At 37.6% G+C, this 25,321-nt stretch overlaps 2 protein-coding genes across 11 annotated transcripts in view; one reads left to right on the top strand and one right to left on the bottom strand.

Moving 5' to 3' along the window:
• Nucleotides 1-25,321, bottom strand: part of ANKRD42 (ankyrin repeat domain 42) — a 114,714-nt gene that overhangs the window by 16,178 nt on the left and 73,215 nt on the right. The gene's annotated exons all lie outside the window — the stretch shown is intronic.
• On the top strand, nucleotides 572-24,826 carry CCDC90B (coiled-coil domain containing 90B). 10 transcript variants are annotated; one of them, XR_009208775.1, is made up of 11 exons: nucleotides 572-702; nucleotides 880-1,091; nucleotides 6,716-6,835; nucleotides 8,152-8,255; nucleotides 12,234-12,335; nucleotides 12,984-13,025; nucleotides 13,112-13,183; nucleotides 13,277-13,330; nucleotides 20,945-21,059; nucleotides 22,814-23,008; nucleotides 24,312-24,826. XR_009208775.1 is itself a non-coding variant. In XM_058424513.1 (10 exons), exons 1-10 carry the CDS (start codon nucleotides 599-601, stop codon nucleotides 24,365-24,367), a joined length of 981 nt encoding a protein of 326 aa, XP_058280496.1. In that variant the 5' UTR covers nucleotides 575-598; the 3' UTR covers nucleotides 24,368-24,826. The 10 variants fall into 10 exon arrangements, 8 of the variants coding, with proteins under 8 accessions (XP_058280496.1, XP_058280498.1, XP_058280497.1 ...); XR_009208776.1 differs by having other exon boundaries at nucleotides 573-702; nucleotides 22,827-23,008; XM_058424513.1 differs by lacking the exon at nucleotides 22,814-23,008 and having other exon boundaries at nucleotides 575-702.

The following is a 25,321-nucleotide window of genomic DNA, read 5'->3' as shown; positions in this document are numbered from 1 at the left end:
TCCCCTTCATGAACTGTCTGTTAAAGCACTTGTCGGCGAGAATCAAGTTTTGTTCTTCTTTCAATGTGCTTCGGGCCTTAGAAATGCTGTTTGTTACTTAGTTGACTCTCACAAAGCTTTGAATAAATATAGATAGAAACCTAGCCGTAATTGTTTAGAATCTTGCGAGAGTAAGCCACTAACACCGCACAACTGTGTGCCATTTTAGAACTTACAGAGAATATTCATGAGTATTAGTACATTTTAACACAACTACTGTGCATTGTTGTTTTCAGCATTTTACTATGCGGAGCAGTCTTGAGTAACTGAGGTCTGAGAAGGATAAATGGTGAAAATTCAAGGAATTTCTCCTAGAAACGGAGGAATTCAGCTTCCCTAAAGAAAGGACATACCGACTAAAATAGCTGGTCCTCCCGTGCACCAGAGGGCGAAGCAGCAGGATGTGACGCCGCACGATAAGTGAGCGGCTCGCTGGACTACACTTCCCAGAAGGTTTCGTTGGCCACCCCCCCCCCCCCCACCCGCCCCGCCGCACTACGCAATCACCCAGAATGCTCAGCGGCCGAAAACTTCAGGTCCCAGGCTGCTGTGCGGTTAAATGCGACTCCATCTCCCCCGACCCAAGCGCGTAATGGCCGCTGGCTATCTTGGGGGAGCCAGCTGTTGGACTATGCCCCACTGCCAGGAAACAGGCGCCGGAAGGTTCTCTGACAAGATCCCGCTTTCCTAGGGCGGTAAAGGCGTTCACAGGTCGGGAAGGGGCGGTGGGAGAAGCGGGGCAGCGCTGAGCCATGCTCGTGAACTGTGGGTCTGTCCGTGAAGGGGCCCAGTTTCGTGGCACCACGGTAGCGCCCGCGCTAAAAGGTTGTCTTGTGACAGAGCGAAAACTACAATTCCCAGCATTCCTGCGGTGCCAGAACTACCTTGCCCGAAAGCCTGTGCGAGATCTACCCCGTCTTCCGCCTCCCTCCCACCGGAAAACTCTGAGGACATGAATAGTCGCCAGGCTTGGCGTCTCCTGCTCTCCCAAGGCAAAGGGGATCGTTGGGTTTCAAGGCCCCGCGGGCATTTCTCGCCGGCCCTGCGGAGAGGTGAGGCAAGGCGTGTCATAGATGCCTGAGTGCTGTCTAGGGAGACGATGCCCGTGGGTTGCGCCTGCTAGAGCGAACGGGAAGAGAAGGTGCCACGCCCTTCTCCCGGATTCACGCCTTGTGCTGGCGGCGCCGCTGCCTGCTGCCCCGACTTGCCCAGCTCGCCCCAAAGAGCGAGGACTGAGGAAAGCACTGCCTTTCTGTTCTTAAAGCGAACCTTTGAAGGCCTGGGCTTCGCGCTCGGCTTCTTTCTCAGCCCTTGTGTCCCTTTTTTGGTGACAAGAGGCTAGTAATCTCGTAGGTCAGGAGCCAACGTAAGGTAATCTGTGTTTCAGGGTGTCCTGATTTCTTTTGTGGCCTGATCAAATTTAGATTTTGTTTTTTTAGGTGCTGGCCTCGAGCCCAGGTTTTTGGTAGACAGCATCATAAATTTCAGGCCACGTCTGCCTTATTCTCGCTGGAATTCTCAGTACTTTTCAGTCACATTGTAGACTTTGGGGAAAAAAGTGAATACTGGAACCCACAAGTTTCCAACCGGTTGGCACCCCTGTTAACAGGGTGTCCTGAAGACATCTAACTTTATTCCGAGAAATGTTTCTAGGGCTAGGTTTTTGTTGTTGTCGTCGTTGTTTTTTACCTCCAGTGTTTAAACTTCCCTCCCACTTTTTAAACAGTTTTAAGGTTGCCCACAAAATAGGCGAATAGGCACCTCTTATCAACCTTAGCATTCTCTGTTCACCTTCTTGAATCTTCAGTGCCAGGTACACTTAGCCATTCCGTACCCAAACACTTCTACGCTGTTATTTATGCTCCATATTGTTACTTTGCTATTTTGCTCATTGTTTCATTTTAATCCACACCAGTAACAGCTGCAGTCAAAACCGCAGTTGTTGATCCCCCATCTGTAAGATTGCTGTTCAGCTGCCAGGGTCATTCACAAGGTCTCTTTTGTTAGGTATTTGAGTGTTTAGCATACATGCACATTATGATGGATTTTACAAAAAGGAGGTAGCACTTTTGAACTCCAGGAAGCCATCCAGGTGCCATCTTTGTTGACTTTTACAGGTGTACGTTACATATCCAAATGAAAACAAAATTAAATGTTCTTAGAGAATGAACTTTGAAGTGCATATCATACTGGGAAATATATGACCATAAGTAAATGTTAATATTTTAACATAAAAGTTATCCCACTTGAATCTGAGTGTTCTTGGAAAAAACTTAAATCTCTTCTTATAACTAGTAGGATTTGTGTCCTTCCTCACTAAACAAATATTGAATGTTTATTGTATACAAGTAGTTTAAATTTGCCTAATAATGTCAATAATCAAGGGATTTGAAAACCTTGACCTCTGACCAATGGAAGGACCTTAGTTATTCTAATGCAACTAGTGTAGCACGTTAGTAGACCAGCATGTAAGAATATATGCTGTTAATGCCTGTTCTTTTGAGTTCCTGACAGAAAAGTAACTGGCTATACACCGAAGTGTTTCAGCTGTAAAGTTAGCAGTAAATTAATATAAAACTTGCAGCTTAAATTTAATGGGACAACATTTTACATGTTTGTTTGTTTGTTTTTTCAAAAGTAAAATTTGACCTTTTCCAGCAAAGAGGAGCTTGGTGCAAGATAGGCCAGAGTTCCAATCCGCAATCTATGACTTAGTAGTTTTGTGAAACTGGTTAAACCTTTAAACGCTTGAGTTTGTATCTCGCTATTACAAACAAATCCACAAGATAGGTATCAAAGAATCAAAAGTAGTAACAATGAAAGGAAAGGTTTGGGGTTTGTACAGATGTTTGTCTGTACAAAACTTTTCAAGCTATTAAGGATCTGTTATTCTACTTTGAGCTGGAAACACTGATTCTGGGCACATCTCCCCTACCTATTACTATGGCTGCAAAGACTTACTTATTTTTATTTTTTATTTTTTTGAGAAAGGGTCTCTGTCACTCAGGCTGCTCTGCCTTGTGCCATCTCGGCTCCCTGCAGCCTCTGCCTCCCAAGCTCAGGTGATCCTCCCACTTCAGTCTCCCAAGTAGCTGGGACTACAGGCACACACCACCATGCCCAGCTAGTTTTTGTAATTTTTGTAGGAACAGAATCTTGCCATGTTGCCCAGGCTGATCTCGAACTCCTGGGCTCAAGCGATCCGCCTGCCTTGGCTTCCCAAAGTGCTAGGATTACAGGCATAAGCCACTGCACCCGGCCTGTAAAGACATTCTTAATGAGTGCTTATGCATTGAACTGCCCATGACACAGTTGGAATAGTGATTATGACACCCTACTATGAATATCCAATGGTTTTTCCAGTTCCTTATGGCTTCCAAAGTGGAGTGAAACCCAAAGTTCTACTGCCAGTGGGTGTCAATACCTATCTCATAGGATTGGGAGGACTAGGCAAAATATTATGTGAATATTTGACCACATATAAGGAATAATGTTTTACATATCCTTCTGTATTCTCAGCTCGCCTTAACCCCATAATAAATAGAAGCCAAGAGAATAGCAAAGGCAGCCCATGCCTAGATTTTGCTGATTTCATTCATCCTGTCTGGATAACTTCTCTAAGATTTAATGTAGCTCTACCATCATCCAAATAGGCATTCTTGATCCTTTATTTTCAAGGAGGGCCAAATGCCTCTCCTTTGTATTATTCATCATTGTGTATACATAATGCCAAGCACAGTGCCTTTCATTCAGCAAGTATCTATGGAGCATCCAGAATTGTGTAGGCACTGGGGATTCAGTAGTGAGCAAGAACAGATGTGGTCCCTGTCTCAAGGACTGTATAGTTTAGTGCAGGGGTTGACAAACTTTTTCTGTAAAGAGCCTAATAAATATTTCAGGCTTTGTAGGCTGTAAGGTCAGTCACAACTATTTGCTTTGCCACTGTAGCATGAAAGTAGCCATAGATTAATCCATAAATGAATGAGCTGTGTTCTAATAAAACTATATCGTTCCAATGAATAAAACTAGAAAAACAGGCGGTGGTAGTCTATGGGCTGTAGTTGGCTGACTGCTGGTCTCTTGGGGAGACAACTGAGAGTCACATAAATGTGTAAATTGTGAGAGTGTTTGCAAAAGAATCCTATGCAGTACTATAAAAAACCATCATGAGAGAGACATAACCTAAAGGAGTCGTCAGGCTTTCCAGAGGAAGAAACATTCAGATTGAGCTGTGAAGGATAAACATGAGCAGGCAAAGAAAAGGAGAGCTTTCTGAACAGGGCAGGGGCTGCGCAAAGGCCCTGAGAAGGGAAAGCATGTGGCATGTTTGTGGAATTAAAGAGCCCTTGAAAGTAAGAGGACCAGAGAGAGCATAGTAGGACATGAGACGAGCTGCACCCTACAAAGATTTATTTGCTTGTTAAGGTATTTGGTCTCTACCCCAAATTTAGTAGGAAGCTGCTCTTTGTGCAAGGTATTCAGAGTGTTTGTTGACTAAGTCAGAGGAACTGTACTAATCTGCCTAGCTATGAGACCATAAGATCTCAGACTAATTACAGACAGTCCTCAACTTAAGATGTGTTTAACTTAAAAATTTTTGACTTTACCATGGTGCAAAAACAGTATGCATTCAGTAGAAACTGTACTTTGAATTTTGATCCTTTCCTAAGCTAACGATAATGCAGTATTCTTGCAATACTGGGCAGGAGCAGCAAGCCGCAGCTCCCAGTTAGCCATTGACCACAAGGGCAAACAACCAATACTTAGTATTGCCAGGGTTTTTGGGGTTTTGTTTTTGCATCCCATCATTTACAAAATGCCCATCTGGGTGTCTACATGAAATATTCAACAATTTATTATAAAGTAGGCTTTGTGTTAGATGATTTTGGCCAACTGTAGGCTAATGTAAGTGTTCTTGACGAGCTTGAGGTAAGCCAGGCTAAGCTGTGATGTTCAGCAGGTTAGGTGTATTAAATGCATTTTCAGCTTAGGATATTTTCAATTTGTGATGGATGTATTGGGACATAACCCTTTTATAAGCTGAGGAGCATCCATACTTAGCCCTGAGCCTCAATTTACCTCATCCATAAAATGAGAATTTTAAGGATGGAGTAATAGATGTGAAAATAGTAAAATATTATTTAAATATTATTACTGATTTTTTTTTCTAAATCCAAATAAACTTCTAATCAGGGATATGTAACTAAGAGTACCATCATTACTCCTAATGCAGTTGTTATTGAAACTACTGAAATCTGCCCCTTTTTCCTCTAATTTTTCTTTTTCTCTCCTACCTTAGGTCTGATATTTACACATAAAGGCATGTTTCTTTACCCTTCTAGATGATATTCAAGTGAAAAAGATTACTGACCAGTGTACTAATATATGTTTTAAAAAATTGCTCCACCTTTATTTACAGCTACTTGCTTTTATCTCTTCAGTTAAATATAATTTTTGAAGTAGTTTAATGAATCTTTTATCATTTGAATTTAGAGTTTATTGTTAGATTTTTTTAAAAAACAATATCTGTTTCCTGCCTTCTAGTCTATAAAATCAGTGAGAACATCATTCATGTCTCGTTTTGCTTATGATTTTATCCCCTGTGCCTGGCACAAGTTCTAGCACTCAATCAATATTCATTAGGCTACAAGGATATAAAGAAGGAATCACATTTGTCCTACACAGTACTAGTGGAAAAATAATGCCTGAAGTTGCAGCCTTTTAAATATCTAGATATTTTAAGTGGCTTAGGATAAATAAGAGAGACAGCATGGAGTATAAGATTTGCAGTCAGAAGAACCTGAGTCTGAATCCTAATTCTGCCCTTGGCTCCGTAAAGGTAACTCCTTTACCTTTCCTAGAAGTTGTTTATGGGCAGAGCACCTTGTAATAAATTCATGAGCAATATATAGAAAAGGTCTTTACTGTGTCTAGGTTAAAACTTGGGGAATTTATTGAAATAGGACAAGAAGGGTTATTTCAGAAATGAGAAATTTTTCTTAGGGTTGTTATGTTGATACCAGTAAATACGTCCATGATTTCAAATCAAATTCATTGATTGAATCAACAGTAAAACTTGGTGGCCCAACTATGTGCCAAAGCACTGTTCTAGGTGCTAAAGATACAGTAGTGAAAACCACAGTCAAAGCATCATGGAACTTCCATTCTGATCCAGAGATAGAAACAGCAAACAAGATAATTTCAGGTTGGAGCTGAGAACTATGTAGAAAATAAACTGCAGATATATAAGTGAGTGGGAGTATGGAAAGCTACTTTAAATAGGGATTGAGTGTAAAAAATTTTCATAGCTCTTTGAAAGACTATTACTGAGCACAGAGAAGAATTGAATTGTGCAGTTTCGGCTTTTCAGTAATTAGAGCTGAGCTGGTGATATCCAAAGCATTTGATGTGTGTTTTATTATAAGTTTATACTGACTCAACATTTCTGAATACCAAAGGAGGGAAAAGAAACATTTATTGAATGGTATGTACAGAAGAACGTCAGAGACTTTTCAGATAAAAGAGAGGCTCAGAGGAGTCAATTAACTTGGGTGAGATGACAAAACTAGAAGAGCTGGAACTGTGTTATAAATGGGTGGGGAAAATGCTTTGTAAGCTAAAGTAGCTTTGTAAGTTATCAGTTACTACAAAAGAAAAAAAATGTCTTCTCTTTCAGAGTTCTTCACTACCACAACCAAGGAGGGATATGATAGGCGGCCAGTGGATATAACTCCTTTAGAACAAAGGAAATTAACTTTTGATACCCATGCATTGGTTCAGGACTTGGAAACTCATGGTGAGAAACATGGATACCTCTTGAAAGAAGAAAATTAATAGCACTCATAATGCCTAGTTAAGACAGTATCACTATTATGAACAATTAAAAGTAACTATTTTTAAAATTTATTTTAAAAAATTTTTAAATTATTTTAAAATCCATACAATGAAATATTTTATAATCACTAAAAATGATAGTTTGAGAAATATTTACTGATATGGGGAATGTTCAAGATATGTTAATTGAAAAAAGCTTATGAAATACTATGTGCAGAATTACTCCAATTAAGTGAAAAAAACTAGAGTTTCTAGGTTAATACTAAAGTCCATGTGGAAGTACAAATGTTTGAGATTAAAAAATCAGAAAATAAGCACAAAAAATTACCTGATATCAAAACAGTAATTTAAATTGTGTGATATTAAAGGAATAGACTAATAGAACAAAATGGTACTGAGAGACACAGACATGAATTTAATATGTGATGGAGGCATTACAAATTAGGGAAAGGAAGGACTATTTAATAAATGAGACATAATAAATGACTAGCCACTGGGAAAAAATATATTAGATCCTCTTATTGAAAACTAAATTTCAGATAGATGAAAAGCTAAATGTAAAAGAAGAATAAGCAGTTTTACAGAAAAAAGTGGGCAAATGCTATAAAGCAGAACACAGAAAAATAAATATAAATAACAAAAAGTATATGTAATGCTTAACCTCTCTACAAACCAAGGAAATGCAAATTTAAGTAACATTAAAATAACAATGCAATACAATTTTTTATGCCAATTACACACTCAAAAAAAAAAGTCACATCCAATGTTAATATAGATGTGGGGAGATACAGAATGAGAATTAAAATTGTAGAGTTCTTTTTTTTTTTGAGACGGAGTCTTGCTCTATTGCCCAGGCTGGAGTGCAGTGGCGCAGTCTCTGCTCACTGCAAGCTCTGCCTCCTGGGTTCATGCCATTCTCCTGCCTCAGCCTCTCGAGTAGCTGGGACTATGGGTGCCCGCCACCACGCCCGGCTATTTTTGTATATTTAGTAGAGATGGGGTTTCACCGTGTTAGCCAGGATGGTCTCGATCTCCTGACCTTGTGATCCACCCACCTCGGCCTCCCAAAGTGCTGGGATTACAGGCGTGAACCACGGCACCCAGCCTAAAATTGCAGAGTTCTTTTAGAGAGTAATTTAGCATTATCTGTCAATTTTTTAATTGTAACCATTATTTAAAAGAGTATAACAATTTAAATGTTGAGGAGTTACTCTTGCTATCTATTATGATAAGGATATACACTTTAAAAAAAATAAAATACCTATTTGCTGCCTACAGGATTTGACAAAACACAAGCAGAAACAATTGTGTCAGCGTTAACTACTTTATCAAATGTCAGCCTGGATACTATCTATAAAGAGATGGTCACTCAAGCTCAACAGGTAATACACTGATTACTATCACTGCTGATACTTTCATTAGACAATCATTTCCTAACTACTACTCTGTCTGCCTACTGACCTTCCAAACACACTTGTATCTTCCTTGTTCTCTCTAAAGGGACCACAAAAAAAAAACATTGAATAAAGTCAATATTTAGAGAGACTGAATAGTTAGAATCGTTGTAATAATATTGTGGTAACAGAGAATGGTATTTTGCCAAATCTTTGATGGGATGAGATCATTATATTGTTTTTCATGAGTGGTGGTAGATTATTAGTGAAACAACTTTTTCCCTCTAGAAAGCTCACCACAGAAGAGCTAATCTTTCTATATATTCAGTATATCTTATTGCTGCTATACATACATATTGGTTAATTTTCACAGACATAGCTGGAAAGGACTTACATGGCTGGGAAGGACTTTATAAATTCCCTGGCTAGGACGCTTTAATTTGACTGAATATAAAAATCCTTAAAGTCAAATATAAGAATTTAACATGTAAGAGGCACAATGCTGTGTACTTTTCATATATTATTTAATCTCTAATAACCTTGAAAAGTAAGCAGAATTCTATTTGGCCACTGAAGACAGGCTCAGAGAGATTGAGCAGTTTGCAAGAGTTTTCACTATGGTGGTATGGACAAAAAGCAATAATTTTATATAAAGGACTGAATAAACTAAATGAGCTTAACTGGAATAATCATTTCTGTCAGTCATGAAATAATGTATTATGTTTAGGAATCTGTTTTCTTCCTATGGTTATATTTTTTTAATTTTAATTTTTCAAATTTAGGCTTCCTTCCTCAGATAAGTATTTTACAGCACAGAGAAAAATCAGGATTTCTTATATAAAATTAGAATATTTTGCATAAAATTTCATTTTTTGCAAAGGGTCATGGTAAATCAAAAAATTTTAAAGATTTCTACTATGGCCAGGTGCCGTCGCTGACACCTGTAATCCCAGTACTTTGGGACGAGGTGGGCAGATCACTTGAGGTCAGGAGTTCGAGACTAGCCTGGCCAACAAGGTGAAACACTGTCTCTACTAAAAAAAAAAAAATATACCAAAAATTAGCCAGGCGTGGTGGTGGGCACCTATAATCCCAGCTACTCAGGAGGCTGAGGCAGGAGAATCGCTTGAACTGGGGAGGGGGAGGTTGCAATGAGCCGACATTGCACCACTGCACTCCAGCCTGGGTGACAGAGTGAGACTCTATCTCAAGAAAAGAAAAAAAAAACTATAATCTCCAATTATAGTAGACAAATGTCCAATTAATTAGACATTTAAAATTGAAACATTGAATCCCTACATTTAACTTACCTTTAAGTTTGTACATGCATTTTTAGGATCATAACAGACTACTAACTCCACTAAAGAAAAAGCCAAACATCTAATTAGTTACTCCTAAGCTCTGAGCTGTCCTGAAAGAGTTATATGGAGCTACTGATATTTTTAATGAAGTAATTTTGTCTTAAATTTTTAAGTTTACCTATAATATAAGGAGTGAAATAAAGCTGTGATTTGAGGAATCTTTGTGCTGCTAGGACCATTTAATCCTATATACGAGAGGTAGGATTGAGTATAGAAATATGATTATTAAACTTTTGGCTTTTTTATTACTGGTGTCTGAAGTTAAAAGTCCTGTTCTGTTCTTGAATCTAATTCAATTGCTGACCCCACCTCTAGTATAGAATAAGGCACAGAGATGTCATGAAGGGTGAAGCTAAGGCTCAGGGTCAACAGGCCATTAAGCTGCATACTTGATCATTTCAGAAAGGGCCATATGAAACCAAGTCAGCTAGCAGGATGAGGGGGAAAAAATAAAATAATAAAGTCTTATTCTGAAAATTTGATTATATTGTGATTTTTATTAAAATCTGAATATTCTCTGATGGCTCCATAGTAGTTAAAAAAATCACACTTTTAATAGATTTAGCTACTTAACAATGGATTATGTCTTTACATTTAAAGTTGTTAAAGATGGACACCTGTGCAGTTTTGTAGGCTTTTTCAGTCTGTATTTAAAGGAAGAATGAGGTAAAAAGAGGCTCTTAAGAGCCACATTAAGGCTGGTGTGGTGGCTCACGCCTGTAATCCCAGCACTTCAGGAGGCTGAGGTTGAGCAGATCACTTGAGGTCAGAAGTTCGAGACCAGCCTTGCCAACATGGAAAAACCCTGTCTCTACTAAAAATGCAAAAAAATTAGCTGGGCATGATGGTGGGTGCCTGTGGTCCCAGCTACTCGGGAGGCTGAGGCACGAGAATCGCTCGAACCCAGGAAGTGGAGGCTGCAGTGAGCCAAGATCATGCCACTGCGTTCCAGCCTGAGTGACAGAGCAAGGCTCTGTCTCAGAAAGGCCACAATACAATCCCTTATTTTCAGGTTCAGACACCACAAGAAGTCTGTAATTAGCTTTCCAACTTTTGCCTATGTAATCTCAGTAATAAGAATACATTATTTTTAATGTCATATAATTCCTTTATAGTGATATTTGGGGCAAACAGGACTGCCAGCCCCTAGAGGCCACATGTGTGTGACTTCTGAATTAATTCTCATAAATATGTCAAGCAGAACTGAATAAAAGAAAATGAACAACCCTCCCCAGTAATATATGAGGGTTAGAAAAGGCATGAGTCAGCAATGTCTGTTGTACACAGTTAAAAACTTTTATATATTATAAGAAGTCCAAACTTCCTCCACATTAATACATTAGCATTAGACTATCCTGCTTCAGCTATTAGATCCCTGTCCCATCGGTAATAATAATAGCTAACATCTCAGTGCTAACCATATGCCAAGTACTATCTTAAGCATTATACATACATAATCTCCTTTAATCCTCAAAACAACTCTTCAAGGTGTACCAGGTACTGTTACTATTTCCATTTTACCAATGAGAAGACCAGAGAAGTTAAATGACTTGCTAGCATCTCATAGTAAATGGCAGAGTTTGGGTTCAAACCTAGACAGCCTGACTTCAGAACTCACACTCTTTTTTGGGCTTTCTTGTTTTATTTCTAAACTGTTATACAGAATCCTTAATAAGGTTATACCTCATCTGCTTTTTCTTTTGGTAAAGGATAGAGAAATTAGCAAGCTACCTGATTTTAAGAAGTTTAGTGCTACAGGTTGAATATCCCTTATCTGAAATGTTTGGGACCAGAAGTGTTTCAGATTTCAGATTTTTTTTTTTTAATTTTGGAATATTTGCAATACACTTACCAGTTGAGCATCCCAAATCTGAAATCCAAAATACTCCAATGTGCATTTCCTTTGAGTGTCATGTCAGCACTCAAAAAGTTCCAGATTTTGGATTTCAGATTTTTGGATTAGGGATACTCAACCTGTAACAGTTACATTTTCTTGGTAAGGCTGTCTTAAATCATTTCTACAAAATTATCCCTCCCTAACAAGGCAAAAGCTTATAAATCTATCAGGTAAGTGCTACCTTTCACATATTCTTTGTAGTGCCAAATATAGGGAGGATACCCAGGAGTTTAAACAAAATTGGTTATGTTGTGCGGACAAAGGGCAATTATTTTAACTATACATCTATTTTGTTTTACTACCTGACTTCTGAGTCGTATCCAATGCCATGGAATTTTCCAGTGGTAGAAAATCTCTCAAAATCAAAGTAATAAGAGATAAAACCCTTTCCATTTGGGTATTCAAAAAACAAGAACAAAACATTATTTTTTTGAGGAACTCGTAGGGTCTAAGGAAGCATTTTATTGAGATTCTTTTCATTCAAAGGCCTACACATTTCTCTCTCTTCACTAGGAAATCCTTTTTCTTCCTTGAATCTCTTTCTTTTCATTTTGATATTTCAGATATGTAGGTTTCATATTTACTTAACCAGTCAACATTATACCTTGTAGCATGTTAACAAATTCATTTAAATTTCATGAAAACAATTCTGTAAATAAAAAGATGGCTTTCTATAGATCACTAGGTTATTTTTATTTTGTTTTCTAGGAAATAACAGTACAACAGCTAATGGCTCATTTGGATTCTATCAGGAAAGACATGGTCATCCTAGAGAAAAGTGAATTCGCAAATCTGAGAGCAGAGAATGAGGTGATACAAATTTTAATTTATTACTTATAACTGATCTCATAATAAGCATCCTACTTAATGAATAATTTAATAAGACCAAGTAATAATTCCATGTGGTTAGTAAACAATAAGTTTTTAGATTTAAAAACATACTATTTGTTTAACCATACCTAATCCTTTTCTACATAAATCATAGTGCTTTGCGTACTGAAGAGAATAAGAGTTACATTTTATACATATAAAACCACATAAAACGGAAAATCTTTGAGCTATATATATAAAATTTCTATATAATGGTTTCAGAGCTGAGAGTAATATGGCATTTTCCATTTTATTTAATCCTGTACTAAATGTCTTTGTGACTTAAGAGAAAAGTATATTTCTGTAATTAAGTCAGAATTTTAAGTTATGTTATCCACTATAGCTTATTTTTAAATTTAGAAAATCAGTTTTTAAAAGTATAATATAAAAACAAATGCATTTTGCTCATAAGAATTATTTTCTGAATACAGTGGCTTACTAGTTTCTTTTGAAGATTTTTTTCCTTATCAATTCTGTATTAGAAATCCATAGATTGTCCAAATTTTGGTAATCTAGGGTTTCAGATTTTTTTAATCATAATATAGACTCGGTTTAATGCTAATTGCCTGTGATCTTTCCTGTACCTAGAAAATGAAAATTGAATTAGACCAAGTTAAGCAACAACTAGTGGTAAGTGAATTTTTTTTCTAGCTGTTAATTTCAGAACAAATATTCATTATAAGATCATTTTTTAAATATCTTTACTTTCTTTAAAGCATGAAACCAGTCGAATCAGAGCAGATAATAAACTGGATATCAACCTAGAAAGGAGCAGAGTAACAGATATGGTAATGTGCTTTTAAATGTACTTTCTTGGTTACTTATTCCTTTTTTATTTTTAGACTTTTTTATTTAACTTCCTGCTGCTTCATATCCTATAGTTTACAGATCAAGAAAAGCAACTTATGGAAACAACTACAGAATTTACAAAAAAGGTAAGGTAATAGGTAAAAATGCCTCTTTTGTACAGTTCTTGTGCCTTGTATAACTGCTTTTATGTGTACCAGTTTATAAGTTTAGACTTTTAAAAACTAGCCCTGTAGAGTCTCTGGCTTCCTCATAGCTATTATAGTTAGCCAGCACTTCTGGGGAACCTGGCACCAGGTAGATGGTGGCCCATGAGCCATGACCTTGAAGTAAGAATCAAGATTTCCACAGTGTGCTTTTTTAAACTAAATTACTTCTATAATAGAAAATAACTATTTTTTGGGCCAGGCACAGTAGCTCACACCTGTTAATCCTGCACTTTGGGAGGCTGAGGGAGGAGTTCAAGACCAGTCTGGGCAACATAGCAAGACCCTGTCTCAAAAAAAAAAAAAAAAAGAAAGAAAATAACTATTTTTTAAAAGATAAAGATTCACTGTTGGTATTTCATAATTGGTACTGAAATGAGTGCCTAGGTTCAGTTAAATAATTATCTTAAGGTTTTAAAAAAGCTATATATTAATAATATATAAACACTAATATTTAGTGTTTATTAATGTGCCAGATACCATTTTCCATGCTTTACTTATATCTGTTAATTCACTTAATATTCATATCAGTCTCTGTGAGGTAGGCGCTATTATTCGCATTTTAACAATTTGGAAAATGAAGCACAGAGGGGTTAAGGTCCCACAGTTAATAAGTGATGTCACTAGGGAAAGAACCTGGATTCTAAATCCGTAGCTTGGAACTACTGCTGTCCTTCTCAGTAATCCTACAGTGTAATCATGACTTCATCTCTGTGGCTTGAGTAAAACCCAGCTTTCTGACTCAGCCTTCTCCTTTTCTTTAAAAGTTGAAAGCTATTTGTCCACATTCTAACAGAAAATATGTCACTTTTGCTCATAATTTAATAGAAGATAAGGTCACATTTGTTCTTTCAAAGATCTTATTCTCTTCCCTTACTTCTTGGCCAGATAAAGGAGATAAGCAAGGAAATCAGCAAAATCTTTTACAACTACTTTCTGTGCTCTAGGTCTCATCTGTTCTCCCTATCCTTTGTCCCCTATACATGTATCAGTGTTACCCATCAGGTATTTCTGCCAGTTCCTTTAATACTGGTGCCAGTTCATATTATACACCTGGTTATTTTTTTTTTAATTTGCAGAATATATTTAAAGTTTTAACCATAATATCCTAAGGACTTCACACACATAAAATGATAGTTCTGTGACCTAATTTTTTGCTTCTTAGTTTATCATCTTATGTATTTAGGTATAAATATGTTATTATGAGGTTTTTAGAATATGTCCAGTATGTGATACTCCTAAAAGATGATCTCCAAATATGAAAGCAGAAGGAATGTAATTCATCAGTTTATAGTGTTTTTAAAAAAAATTTTTTCTATACTTTAAGTTCTAGGGTACACGTGCACAACGTGCAAGTTTGATACATAGGTATACATGTGCCATGTTGGTTTGCTGCACCCATCAACTCATCATTTACCTTAAGTATTTCTCCTAATGCTATCCCTCCCCCAACCACCACCCGACAGGCCCCAGTGTGTGATGTTCCTGTATCCAAGTGATCTCATTGTTCAGTTCCTACCTATGAGTGAAAACATGCGGTATTTGGTTTTCTGTCCTTGTGATAGTTTGCTGAAAATGACGGTTTCTAGCTTCATCCATGTCCCTGAAAAGGACATGAACTCATCCTTTTTTTATGGCTGCATAGTATTCCATGGTGTATATGTGCCACGTTTTCTTAATCCAGTCATTGATGAACATTTGGGTTGGTTCCAAGTCTTTGCTATTGTGAATAGTGCTGCAATAAACATATGGGTGCATGTGTCTTTATGGTAGCATGATTTATAATCCTTTGGGTATATACCCAGTAATGGGATTGCTGGGTCAAATGTTAATTCTAGTTCTAGATCCTTGAGGAATTGCCACGCTGTCTTCCACAATGGTTGAACTATTACACTCCCGCCAACAGTGTAAAAGCGTTCCTATTTCTCCACATCCTCTCCAGCATCTGTTGTTTCCTGACTTTTTAATGACTGCCATTCCAACTGGTGTGAGATGGTATCTCATTGTGGTTTTGGTTTGCATTTCTCTGATGACCAGTGATGATGAGCATTTTTTCATGTGTCTGTTGGCTGCATAGATGTCTTCTTTTGAGAAGCGTCTGTTAATATCCTTTGCCCACTTTTTGATGGGGTTGTTTTTTTCTTGTAACTTTGAGTTCTTTATAGATTCTGGATATTAGCCCTTTGTCAGATGGGTAGATTGCAAAAATTTTCTCCCATTCTGTAGGTTGCCTGTTCACTCTGATGGTAGTTTCTTTTGCTGTACAGAAGCTCTTTAGTTTAATTAGATCTCATTTGTCTATTTTGGCTTTGTTGCCATTGCTTTTGGTGTTTTAGTCATGAAGTCCTTGCCCATGCCTATGTCCTGAATGGTATTGCCTAGGTTTTCTTCTAGGGTTTTTATGGTTTTAGGTCTAACATTTAAGTCATTAATCCATCTTGAATTAATTTTTGTATAAGGTGTAAGGAAGGGGTACAGTTTCAGCTTTCTACATATGGCTAGCCAGTTTTCCCAGCACCATTTATTAAATAGGGAATCCTTTCCCCATTTCTTGTTTTTGTCAGGTTTGTCAACGATCAGACGTTTGTAGATGTGTGGTGTTATTTCTGAGGCCTCTGTTCTGTTCCATTGGTCTATATATCTGTTTTGGTACCAGTATCATGCTGTTTTGGTTACTGTAGCCTTGTAGTATAGTTTGAAGTCAGGTAGCATGATGCCTCCAGCTTTGTTCTTTTTGCTTAGGATTCTCTTCGCAATGCGGGCTCTTTTTTGGTTCCATATGAACTTTAAAGTAGTTTTTTCCAATTTTGTGAAGAAAGTCATTGGTAGCTTGATGGGGATGGCATTGAATCTAAGCCATTTTCACAATATTGATTCTTCCTATCTATGAGCATGGAATATTCTTCCATTTGTTTGTGTCCTCTTTTATTTCATTGAGCAGTGGTTTATAGTTCTCCTTGAAGAGGTCCTTCACATCCCTTATAAGTTAGATTCCTAGGTATTTTATTCTCTTTGTAACAATTGTGAATGGGAGTTCACTCATGATTTGGTTCTCTGTCTGTTAATGGTGTATAGGAATGCTTGTGATTTTTGCACATTGATTGTGTATCCTGAGACTTTGCTGAAGTTGCTTATCAGTTTAAGGAGATTTGGGGCTGAGACAATGGGGTTTTCTAAATATACAATCATGTCATCTGCAAACAGGGACAATTTGACTTCCTCTCTTCCTAAATGAATACCCTTTATTTCTCTTGCCTGATTGCCCTGGCCAAAACTTCTAACACTATGTTGAATGGGAGTGATGAGAGAGGGCATCCTCGTCTTGTGCCAGTTTTCAAAGGGAATGCTTCCAGTTTTTGCCCATTCAGTATGATATTGGCTGTGGGGTTGTCATAAATAGCTCTTACTATTTTGAGGTACGTTCCATCAATACCTAGTTTATTGAGAGTTTTTAGCATGAAGGGCTGTTGAATTTTGTCGAAGTCCTTTTCTGCATCTGTTGAGATAATCATGTGGTTTTTGTCTTTGGTTCTGTTTATGTGATGGATTACGTTTATTGATTTGCATATACTGAACCAGCCTTGCATCCCAGGGATGAAGCCAACTTGATCGTAGTGGATAAGATTTTTGATGTGCTGCTGGATTCAGTTTGCCAGTATTTTATTGAGGATTTTTGCATCAATGTTTATTACGGATATTGCTCTAAAATTCTTTTTTTGTTGTGTCTCTGCCAGGCTTTGGTATCAGGATGATGTTGGCCTCATAAAATGAGTTAGGGAAGATTCCCTCTTTTTCTATTGATGTGAATAGTTTCAGAAGGAATGGTACCAGCTCCTCTTTGTACCTCTGGTAGAATTTGGCTGTGAATCTGTCTGGTCCTGGACTTTTTTTGGTTGTTAGGCTATTAATTACTGCCTCAATTTCAGAGCCTGTTATTGGTCTATTTAGAGATTCAACTTCTTCCTGGTTTAGTCTTGGAAGGGTATATGTGTCCAGGAATGTATCCATTTCTTCTAGATTTTCTAGTTTATTTGTGTAGAGGTGTTTATAATATTCTCTGATGCTAGTCTATATTTGTGGGATCTGTGGTGATATCCCCTTTATCATTTTTTATTGCATCTATTTGATTCTTCTCTCTTTTCTTCATTAGTCTTGCTAGTGGTCTGTCAATTTTGTTGATCTTTTCAAAAAACCAGCTCCTAGGTTCATTGATTTTTTTTAAGGGTTTTTTGTGTCTCTTATCTCTTTCAGTTCTGCTCTGATCTTAGTTATTTCTTGCCTTCTGCTAGCTTTTGAATGTGTTTGCTCTTGCTTCTCTAGTTCTTTTAATTGTGACCTTAGGGTGTCGATTTTAGATCTTTCCTGCTTTCTCTTGTGGGCATTTAGTGCTATAAATTTCCCTCTACACACTGTTTTAAATGTGTCTCAGAGATTCTGGTACGTTGTGTCTTTGTTCTCATTGGTTTCAAAGAACATCTTTATTTCTGCCTTCATTTCGTTATGTACCCAGTAGTCATTCAGGAGCAAGTTGTTCAGTTTCCATGTAGTCGTGCAGTTTTGAGTGAGTTTCTTAATCCTGAGTTCTAATTTGATTGCACTGTGGTCTGAGAGACAGTTTGTTGTGATTTCTGTTCTTTTACATTTGCTGAGGAGTGCGAGTGCTTTAATTCCAACTATGTGGTCAATTTTAGAATAAGTGTGATGTGGTGCTGAGAAGAATGTATACTCTGTTGATTTGGGTTGGAGAGTTCTGTAGATGTCTATTAAGTCTGCTTGTTGCAGAGCTGAGTTCAAGTCCTGGATATCCTTGTTAACCTTCTGTCTCATTGATCAATCTAATATTGACAGTGGGGTGTTAAAGTCTCCCATTATTATGTGGGAGTCTAAGTCTCTTTGTAGGTTTCTAAGGACTTGCTTTATGAATCTGGGTGCTCCTGTATTGGGTGCATATATATTTAGGATAATTAGCTCTTCTTGCTGAATTGATCCCTTTATCACTATGTAATGGCCTTGTCTCTTGATCTTTGTTGGTTTAAAGTCTGTTTTATCAGAGACTAGGATTGCAACCCCTGCTATTTTTTTGTTTTCCATTTGCTTGGTAGATCTTCCTCCATCCCTTTATTTTGAGCCTATGTGCATCTTTGCATGTGAGATGGGTCTCCTGAATACAGCACACTGATGGGTCTTGACTCTATCCAATTTGCCAGTCTATATCTTTTAATTGGGGCATTTAGTCCATTCATATTTAAGGTTAATATTGTTATGCGTGAACTTGATCCTGTCATTATGATGTTCACTGGTTATTTTGCCCATTAATTGATGCAGTTTCTTCCTAGCCTCGATGGTCTTTACAATTTGGCATGTTTTTGCAGTGGTTGGTACCGGTTGTTCCTTTCCATGTTTAGTGCTTCCTTCAGGAGCTCTTTTAGGGCAGGCCTGGTGGTGACAAAATCTCTCAGCATTTGCTTCTCTGTAAAGGATTTTATTTCTCCTTCACTTATGAAGCTTAGTTTGGCTAGATACGAAATTCTGGGTTAAAAATTCTTTTCTTTAAGAATATTGAATATTGGCCCCCACTCTCTTCTGGCTTGTAGGGTTTCTGCTGAGATCCACTGTTAGTCTGATGGGCTTCCCTTTGTGGGTAACTTGACCTTTCTTTCTGGCTGCCCTTAACACTTTTTCCTTCATTTCAACCTTGGTGAATCTGATAATTATGTGTCTTGGGGTTGCTCCTCTTAAGGAGTATCTTTGTGATGTTCTCTGTATTTCCTGAATTTGAATGTTGGCCTGCCTTGCTAGGTTGGGGAAGTTCTCCTGGATAATATCCTGAAGAGTGTTTTCCAACTTGGTTCCAATCTCCCACTTTGAGGTACACCAATCAAACGTAGATTTGGTCTTTTCACATAGTCCCATATTTCTTGGAGGCTTTGTTCATTTCTTTTTACTCTTTTTTTCTCTAACCTTGTCTTCTCTCTTTATTTCATTAATTTGATCATTAATCACTGATACCCTGTCTTCCACTTGATTGAATCAGCTATTGAAGCTTGGGCATGCATCACGAAGTTCTGGTGCCATGGTTTTCAGCTCCATCAGGTCATTTAAGGTCTTCTCTACACTGTTTATTCTAGTTAGGCATTCGTCTAATCTTTTTTCAAGGTTTTTAGCTTCTTTGCAATGGGTTCGAACATCCTCCTTTACCTTGGAGAAGTTTGTTATTACCGACCTTCTGAAGCCTGCTTCTGTCAACTCATCAGTCATTCTCCGTCCAGCTTTGTTCCATTGCTGGCAAGGAGCTGCAATCCTTTGGAGGAGAAGATGCATTATGATTTTTAGAATTTTCAGCGTTTCTGCTCTGGTTTGTCCCCATCTTTGTTGTTTTTATCTACCTTTGGTCTTTGATGTTGGTGACCTGCAGATGGGGTTTTGGTGTAGATGACCTTTTTGTTGATGTTGATGCTATTCCTTTCTGTTTGTTTTCCTTCTAACAGTCAGGACCCTCAGGTGCAGGTCTGTTGGAGTTTGCTGGAGGTCCACTCCAGACCCTGTTTACCTGGGTATCACCAGCAGAGGCTGCAGAACAGCAAATATTGCTACCTGATCCTTCCTCTGGAAGCTTCGTCCCAGAGGGGCAGCCGCCTATATGAGGTGTCTGTCAGCCCCTGCTGGAAGATGTCTCCCAGTTAGGCTACACGGGGGTCAGGGACCCACTTGAAGAAGCAGTCTGTCCGTTCTCAGAGCTCAAACATGGTGCTGGGAGAACCACTGCTCTCTTCAGAGCTGTCAGACAGGGACATTTAAGTCTGCAGAAGTTGTCTGCTGCCTTTTGTTCAGCTATGCCCTGCCTGCCCACAGAGGTGGAGTCTAGAGACAGTAGGCCTTGTTGTGCTGTGGTGGGCTCCGCCCAGTTCAAGCTCCACTGCCACTTTGTTTACCTACTCAAGCCTCAGCAATGGCGGACGCCCCTTCCCCAGCCAGTCTGCCACCTCGCAGTTCGATCTCAGACTGCTGCGCTAGCAGTAAGCAAGGCTCCATGGGCATGGGACCTGCCGAGCCAGGCACAGGAGAGAATCTCCTTGTCTGCCAGTTGCTAAGACCTTGAGAAAAGTGCAGTATTTGGGCAGGAGTGTCCCATTTTTCCAGGTAGTCTGTCATGGCTTCCCTTGGCTAGGAAAGGGAAATCCACCAACCCCTTGCGCTTTCAGGGTGAGGCAACGCCCTACCCTGCTTCAGCTCGCTCTCCATGGGCTGCACCCACTGTCCAACCAGTCCCAATGAGATGAACCAGGTACCTCAGTTGGACATGCAGAAATCACCCATCTTCTGCGTTGAGCACGCTGGGAGCTGCAGACTGGAGCTGTTCCTTTTCGGCCATCTTGGAACGCTTCAGATTTTTTTATGCCACCATGCTTTTAATGGTTCCCCAACTAAGATTTTTGTATCACAATTAGCCCATAAGTGAGCGTTTCTAATGTAAATGCTTTTGTCCATTTAATACATAGGGACAAAATTAAGTTCTCTTATTCTTGTTTATTACAGGATACTCAAACCAAAAGTATTATTTCAGAGACCGGTAACAAAATTGATGCTGAAATTGCTTCCTTAAAAACACTGATGGAATCTAACAAACTTGAGACAATTCGTTATCTTGCAGGTAAGACTGTCAGAGAAAGAAATTGCTGTCAACTAATTTTCCTGTTAGTTCCTACCTATCAAGGTAACTGAGCAGGCACATGAAAAAAAGGAGGAGCTATAACAAGGCTTTTTTATTGCTTGGTCTCCTGTAATGCTTAAAGAAGGTTCCAGTCTCAGGATATATTTTTTGGAGTCTTGGGTTTTATTTTTAATACTTATAATTTTTATTATAGCAGATTACAGATTAGACACAGCCAAAGGAAGGAACATATAGGGTGGAGTATGGGACAGTTCTAAATATTAAGCTTCTGTCATCCTCACAGATGTGTTACCCTTCAGAATATGTTTAGCAGGCAGCTCTGCAGCTGACTAATAGAAAAAGCATGTGGATATAAAAGAAATATATAAACACAAGCAGAAAATGATAGGATAAACTGGGTACTCCACAGTGAAAACAAAAATGAAAATTTTCTTTTTATTGCTTATGTTCTTCCATAAAGATTTGAATGAGGTTAGAGAAAAAAAGATCAATAAAGTAGATATAAGCCCATTAAAAACCTGGAGGAGGGACAGATGACCTTACCTTGAATCAACTGATTCAGCATAGATACTACCCCAAAATTAGATTATTTGTCACATACTGAGCTCCTCAAGTACCATCTGACCTGACCCAATTACAGGGCCCCAGTGATTTAGGAAGAATGCCCTAGTCAACTATTACTTGTCTTTTTTCTTTCCTTTTATAAAAAGTAATGTATTTTCATTATAAATTATTCATAGAATTCAAAAGCAGTAAAAGTGAAAGCCCCTCCCCATGTGTATTTACTATTAGTAATAAACATTTTCTAGGCTTTTTCTTCTATATATAAACAACTTATATACTTCTTAAAAATAATTAGATCACGTACTTTTTATAGTCTACAACTTTTAAAAGTTTAACTAAATGTCCTATTTCTTTCCACACAGACATCTTTTTATTAGAAAGCACAATATTCCCTATATGAAAATGCCACAATTTATGTATCCAGTCCTCTATTAACAGGCATTCTTCCTCCAGTTTTTCATTATTAAGGACAATACTGTATTGAACAGCCATATATATGTGTTACGTTTGAGTAAATACACATACACACACACACATCTTTGTGCCCCTGTGCTAGTATTTCTATATAACAACTTGCTATATACATTTAAAATTTGGGGTCAAAAAGATATGCACATTTAAAATTTTTGATATTAACAAATTGCTGTCTAAAAGAAAACTGCCGATTTATATAGTCTTAGTCATTTTCTGGGCAGTCACTACTGATGTTGAGGTGCCAGCAGGGTTGAAGATGGAGCCCCCAGCCATCAGCTGAACCGTGGAAGGGGCACAAGTAAAATAGCCTACCTACAAGCATAATTGGAATCAGAACTTACTCTTTAAGTCTATGACTGTGTGCCTCAGTTTCTCATACCAGCTTTCTCCAAAGGTTGGAAACATTACCAGCTAGACTCTTATCATTCCACTTTCACTAATCAGGAGAGATTGCCCTCTTTCCTTAGTTCCAATTTTTAAAATCCTCAGAAAGGAGTCTGAATGGTTCATCTTGGGTCAGACACCACCTTTTGCCCCAGAACACTGCCACCAAGGAATAATGGCAATCTCCATTTAATCTATGTAGATAATGTGGCAGATTTTGTTCTTGGCAGATAAATAATGAAAGCTAATGTTTACAGAGTGCTTAAAATGTACCAGGCACATGCTCACCTAAGCATTTTACATATATGTAGAATGTCTCCCTAGACAGGGTATAGAGGATAAACAGCAAACTTAAAAGAAATTGGAGATGGCTCCATAGTTACTACAACAACAGCCATGAGAAATAAAAGCTGAAATAACAGCAGCAAGACATGAGAGAGAAACTTAAATGCAGTAACGATTGTATACTCTACTGAAGGAACAAAATACCTCCCATCTCACAATAAGTAAGTGTTCATTTGGTTATCTAAAACTTAATTTATCAGCTGTTGAATCAGCAGAGGATGTAACCACTTAGATAGCACTATGTGACTGAAATAAATGACAGACTGAGTCTTTCAGGTGTCACAGTATATAATAAGGATCACAAATTTTTTGTGTGTGTTTTTTTTATTAAGAGGAAAAAAAATGGCTTTGGAGTCAAGTACACTTAGTCTTAAATCCTGGCTCCACTGTTTGCTAGCGATGTAACTGGGTGTATTACCTCATCTGTACAACGGGGATAATACCACCAATCTCATGGTTAAATAAAGTAGTGTGTGTAATTGCTCAGCATACTAGCATAGTACCTGACACATGGCAAATAGTAGCAGGATCAAATGGGAGAATATATAATTGCCCAGTGGCAGTAAGACAAGAAACTCTTAGTGTTATTACTTCTCTATGTTTCTTAGAGATGCCTAATCCCATTTCTTAAAACTGAGAAGATGATCTTATCATTAACCAAGTTTCAGTAAGTAGTAGGATCAAATGGGATGGTGTACAAATGGGTTTATACATTATGAATAACTTTACTTTGAAAGGCTAATTTCTTGTGTCTTTATTCATAAAAGTTTTCCCTTCATCTCTAACTTGTCTGTTTTTAAAAATTCATTCATTGGTGTTTTAAACAAACTGGAGACTAGGGAGTCCCTAAAGGCCTCACTCAGACTTACGTTCTAAAAGCTGGGAAAACTGAATTTTTTTTTATCCAAAATGATGTAACCTAAAGTACAGGTAGTATATTAACTATTTTAAAAACCTGATGCTTTTTCTGCCTTTTCTTCTACCTCATTGAGTTTAAAGAGTTTTTATTAAAATTTTATTTTTTTAAGAATTATGAGAAATTATTTAAAAATGTACTGAAAAGGCAATTAAAATTCTCTTCTCATAGACATATGTATATTTTACTAGCCTAACTACATAATTTTTTAATATAAGAAAGATTTCATTTATCATGAGATCTGAAATTAGAGCTTATAATTATTTAAAGTAGTCAATAATGCTAACGTTAATGATTTTAAATACAGGTTCTAGGTTCTAAATGACATAATTTACATTTTAATATACAGGTGCTTTTAAGAAGAATTAGGCATTAAGGCTGCCCTTAAGAATGTCTTTCATACTTAATTGTCTAGGGAATAAAAAACATAGGATAGAAAATTGGTTGGATTTCCTGTTTTTTGCTCTTCACTTAAAGATAACATTCTCTTTATCTCTGCAAAATAATCACAAATACAAGACCTATAACACAGTTTCTTCTTTTCACAGCTTCAGTGTTTACTTGCCTGGCAATAGCATTGGGATTTTATAGATTCTGGAAGTAGTATTAATGCTCATCCTGCTGTGGCTGTTGGCTTCTTAGAACACCAAACCGGGAGAGATTTACTTTGAACATTGTCAGTTGCAGCAAAAATTTACTACACAAGATTATTCAAAGTGTATATGGACTAAAAGAGGAAGTGTTTTAGAATGAGAAGAGATACTTTGTCTTTATTGTGTGTGTGTGAGTGCATGTGTGTGTCTTCATTATATTGAAAAGCTGTCATTCAGACCTGGTTTATTTGAGATAGAAGAGCATTTTGTCCTTTTGATAGTACATAGAAATTGAACCAGCGTTTTCTTATGTTTGCTTGAACAATTGTGTAAATCATACAGGATTTTGTGGGTATTGGTTGAATATTTGTAAACCATTCCCTAGCCTACATATTTATTACGGAATTAACTTTGCTGATAACCATTGCATAATTACATTTTTCTATAAAATAAAAGATTATTATAACAAAGTTGTGTGGGTTTTAAAAGTGACTTATCATATAGTTGGAGATTGATTTCTTTTTGGTAATGAACTAAAACAATAAATTTTAAAATGATAGGCCAGGTGCGGTGGCTCACACCTGTAATCTCAGCACTTTGGGAGGCTGAAGCGAGTGGATCACTTGAGGTCAGGAGTTCTACACCAGCCTGGCCAACATGGTGAAACCCCGTCTCTGCTAAAAATACAAAAATTAGCCAGGCATGGTGGCGCATGCCTGTAATTCCAGCTACTCAGGAGGCTGAGGCAGGAGAATCTTGCAGTGAGCTGAGATAGCGCCACTGCACTCCAGCCTGGGTGACAGAGCAAGATTCCATTACATAAATAAATAAATGTGTGCTTTAGTGCAAATTACAACACTTAATATGAAATCTGTAGAGTTGCTAAATATTGAGCTCTGATTATTACATGTATTTTTTAAATATTTGTTACTCAAAAACCAGTTTATCCCTGTTGCTTAATCTAG

The sequence above is a fragment of the Hylobates moloch genome, unplaced genomic scaffold (assembly GCF_009828535.3).
Source record: "Hylobates moloch isolate HMO894 unplaced genomic scaffold, HMol_V3 SCAFFOLD_11, whole genome shotgun sequence".
NCBI lineage: Eukaryota > Metazoa > Chordata > Mammalia > Primates > Hylobatidae > Hylobates > Hylobates moloch.
Note: the sequence above shows the minus strand (reverse complement) of the source record. Positions and strands in the feature narration are given on the sequence as shown.

Excerpts from the sequence above, each read along its gene's own strand:
- CCDC90B (XM_058424513.1), top strand. The coding sequence starts at position 599 with ATGCGACTCCATCTCCCCCGACCCAAGCGCGTAATGGCCGCTGGCTAT. Across the intron at positions 1,092-6,715 it reads CTCGCCGGCCCTGCGGAGAG|AGTTCTTCACTACCACAACC; the intron begins GTGAGGCAAGGC and ends CTTCTCTTTCAG. Across the intron at positions 13,026-13,111 it reads AAGTTAAGCAACAACTAGTG|CATGAAACCAGTCGAATCAG; the intron begins GTAAGTGAATTT and ends CTTTCTTTAAAG.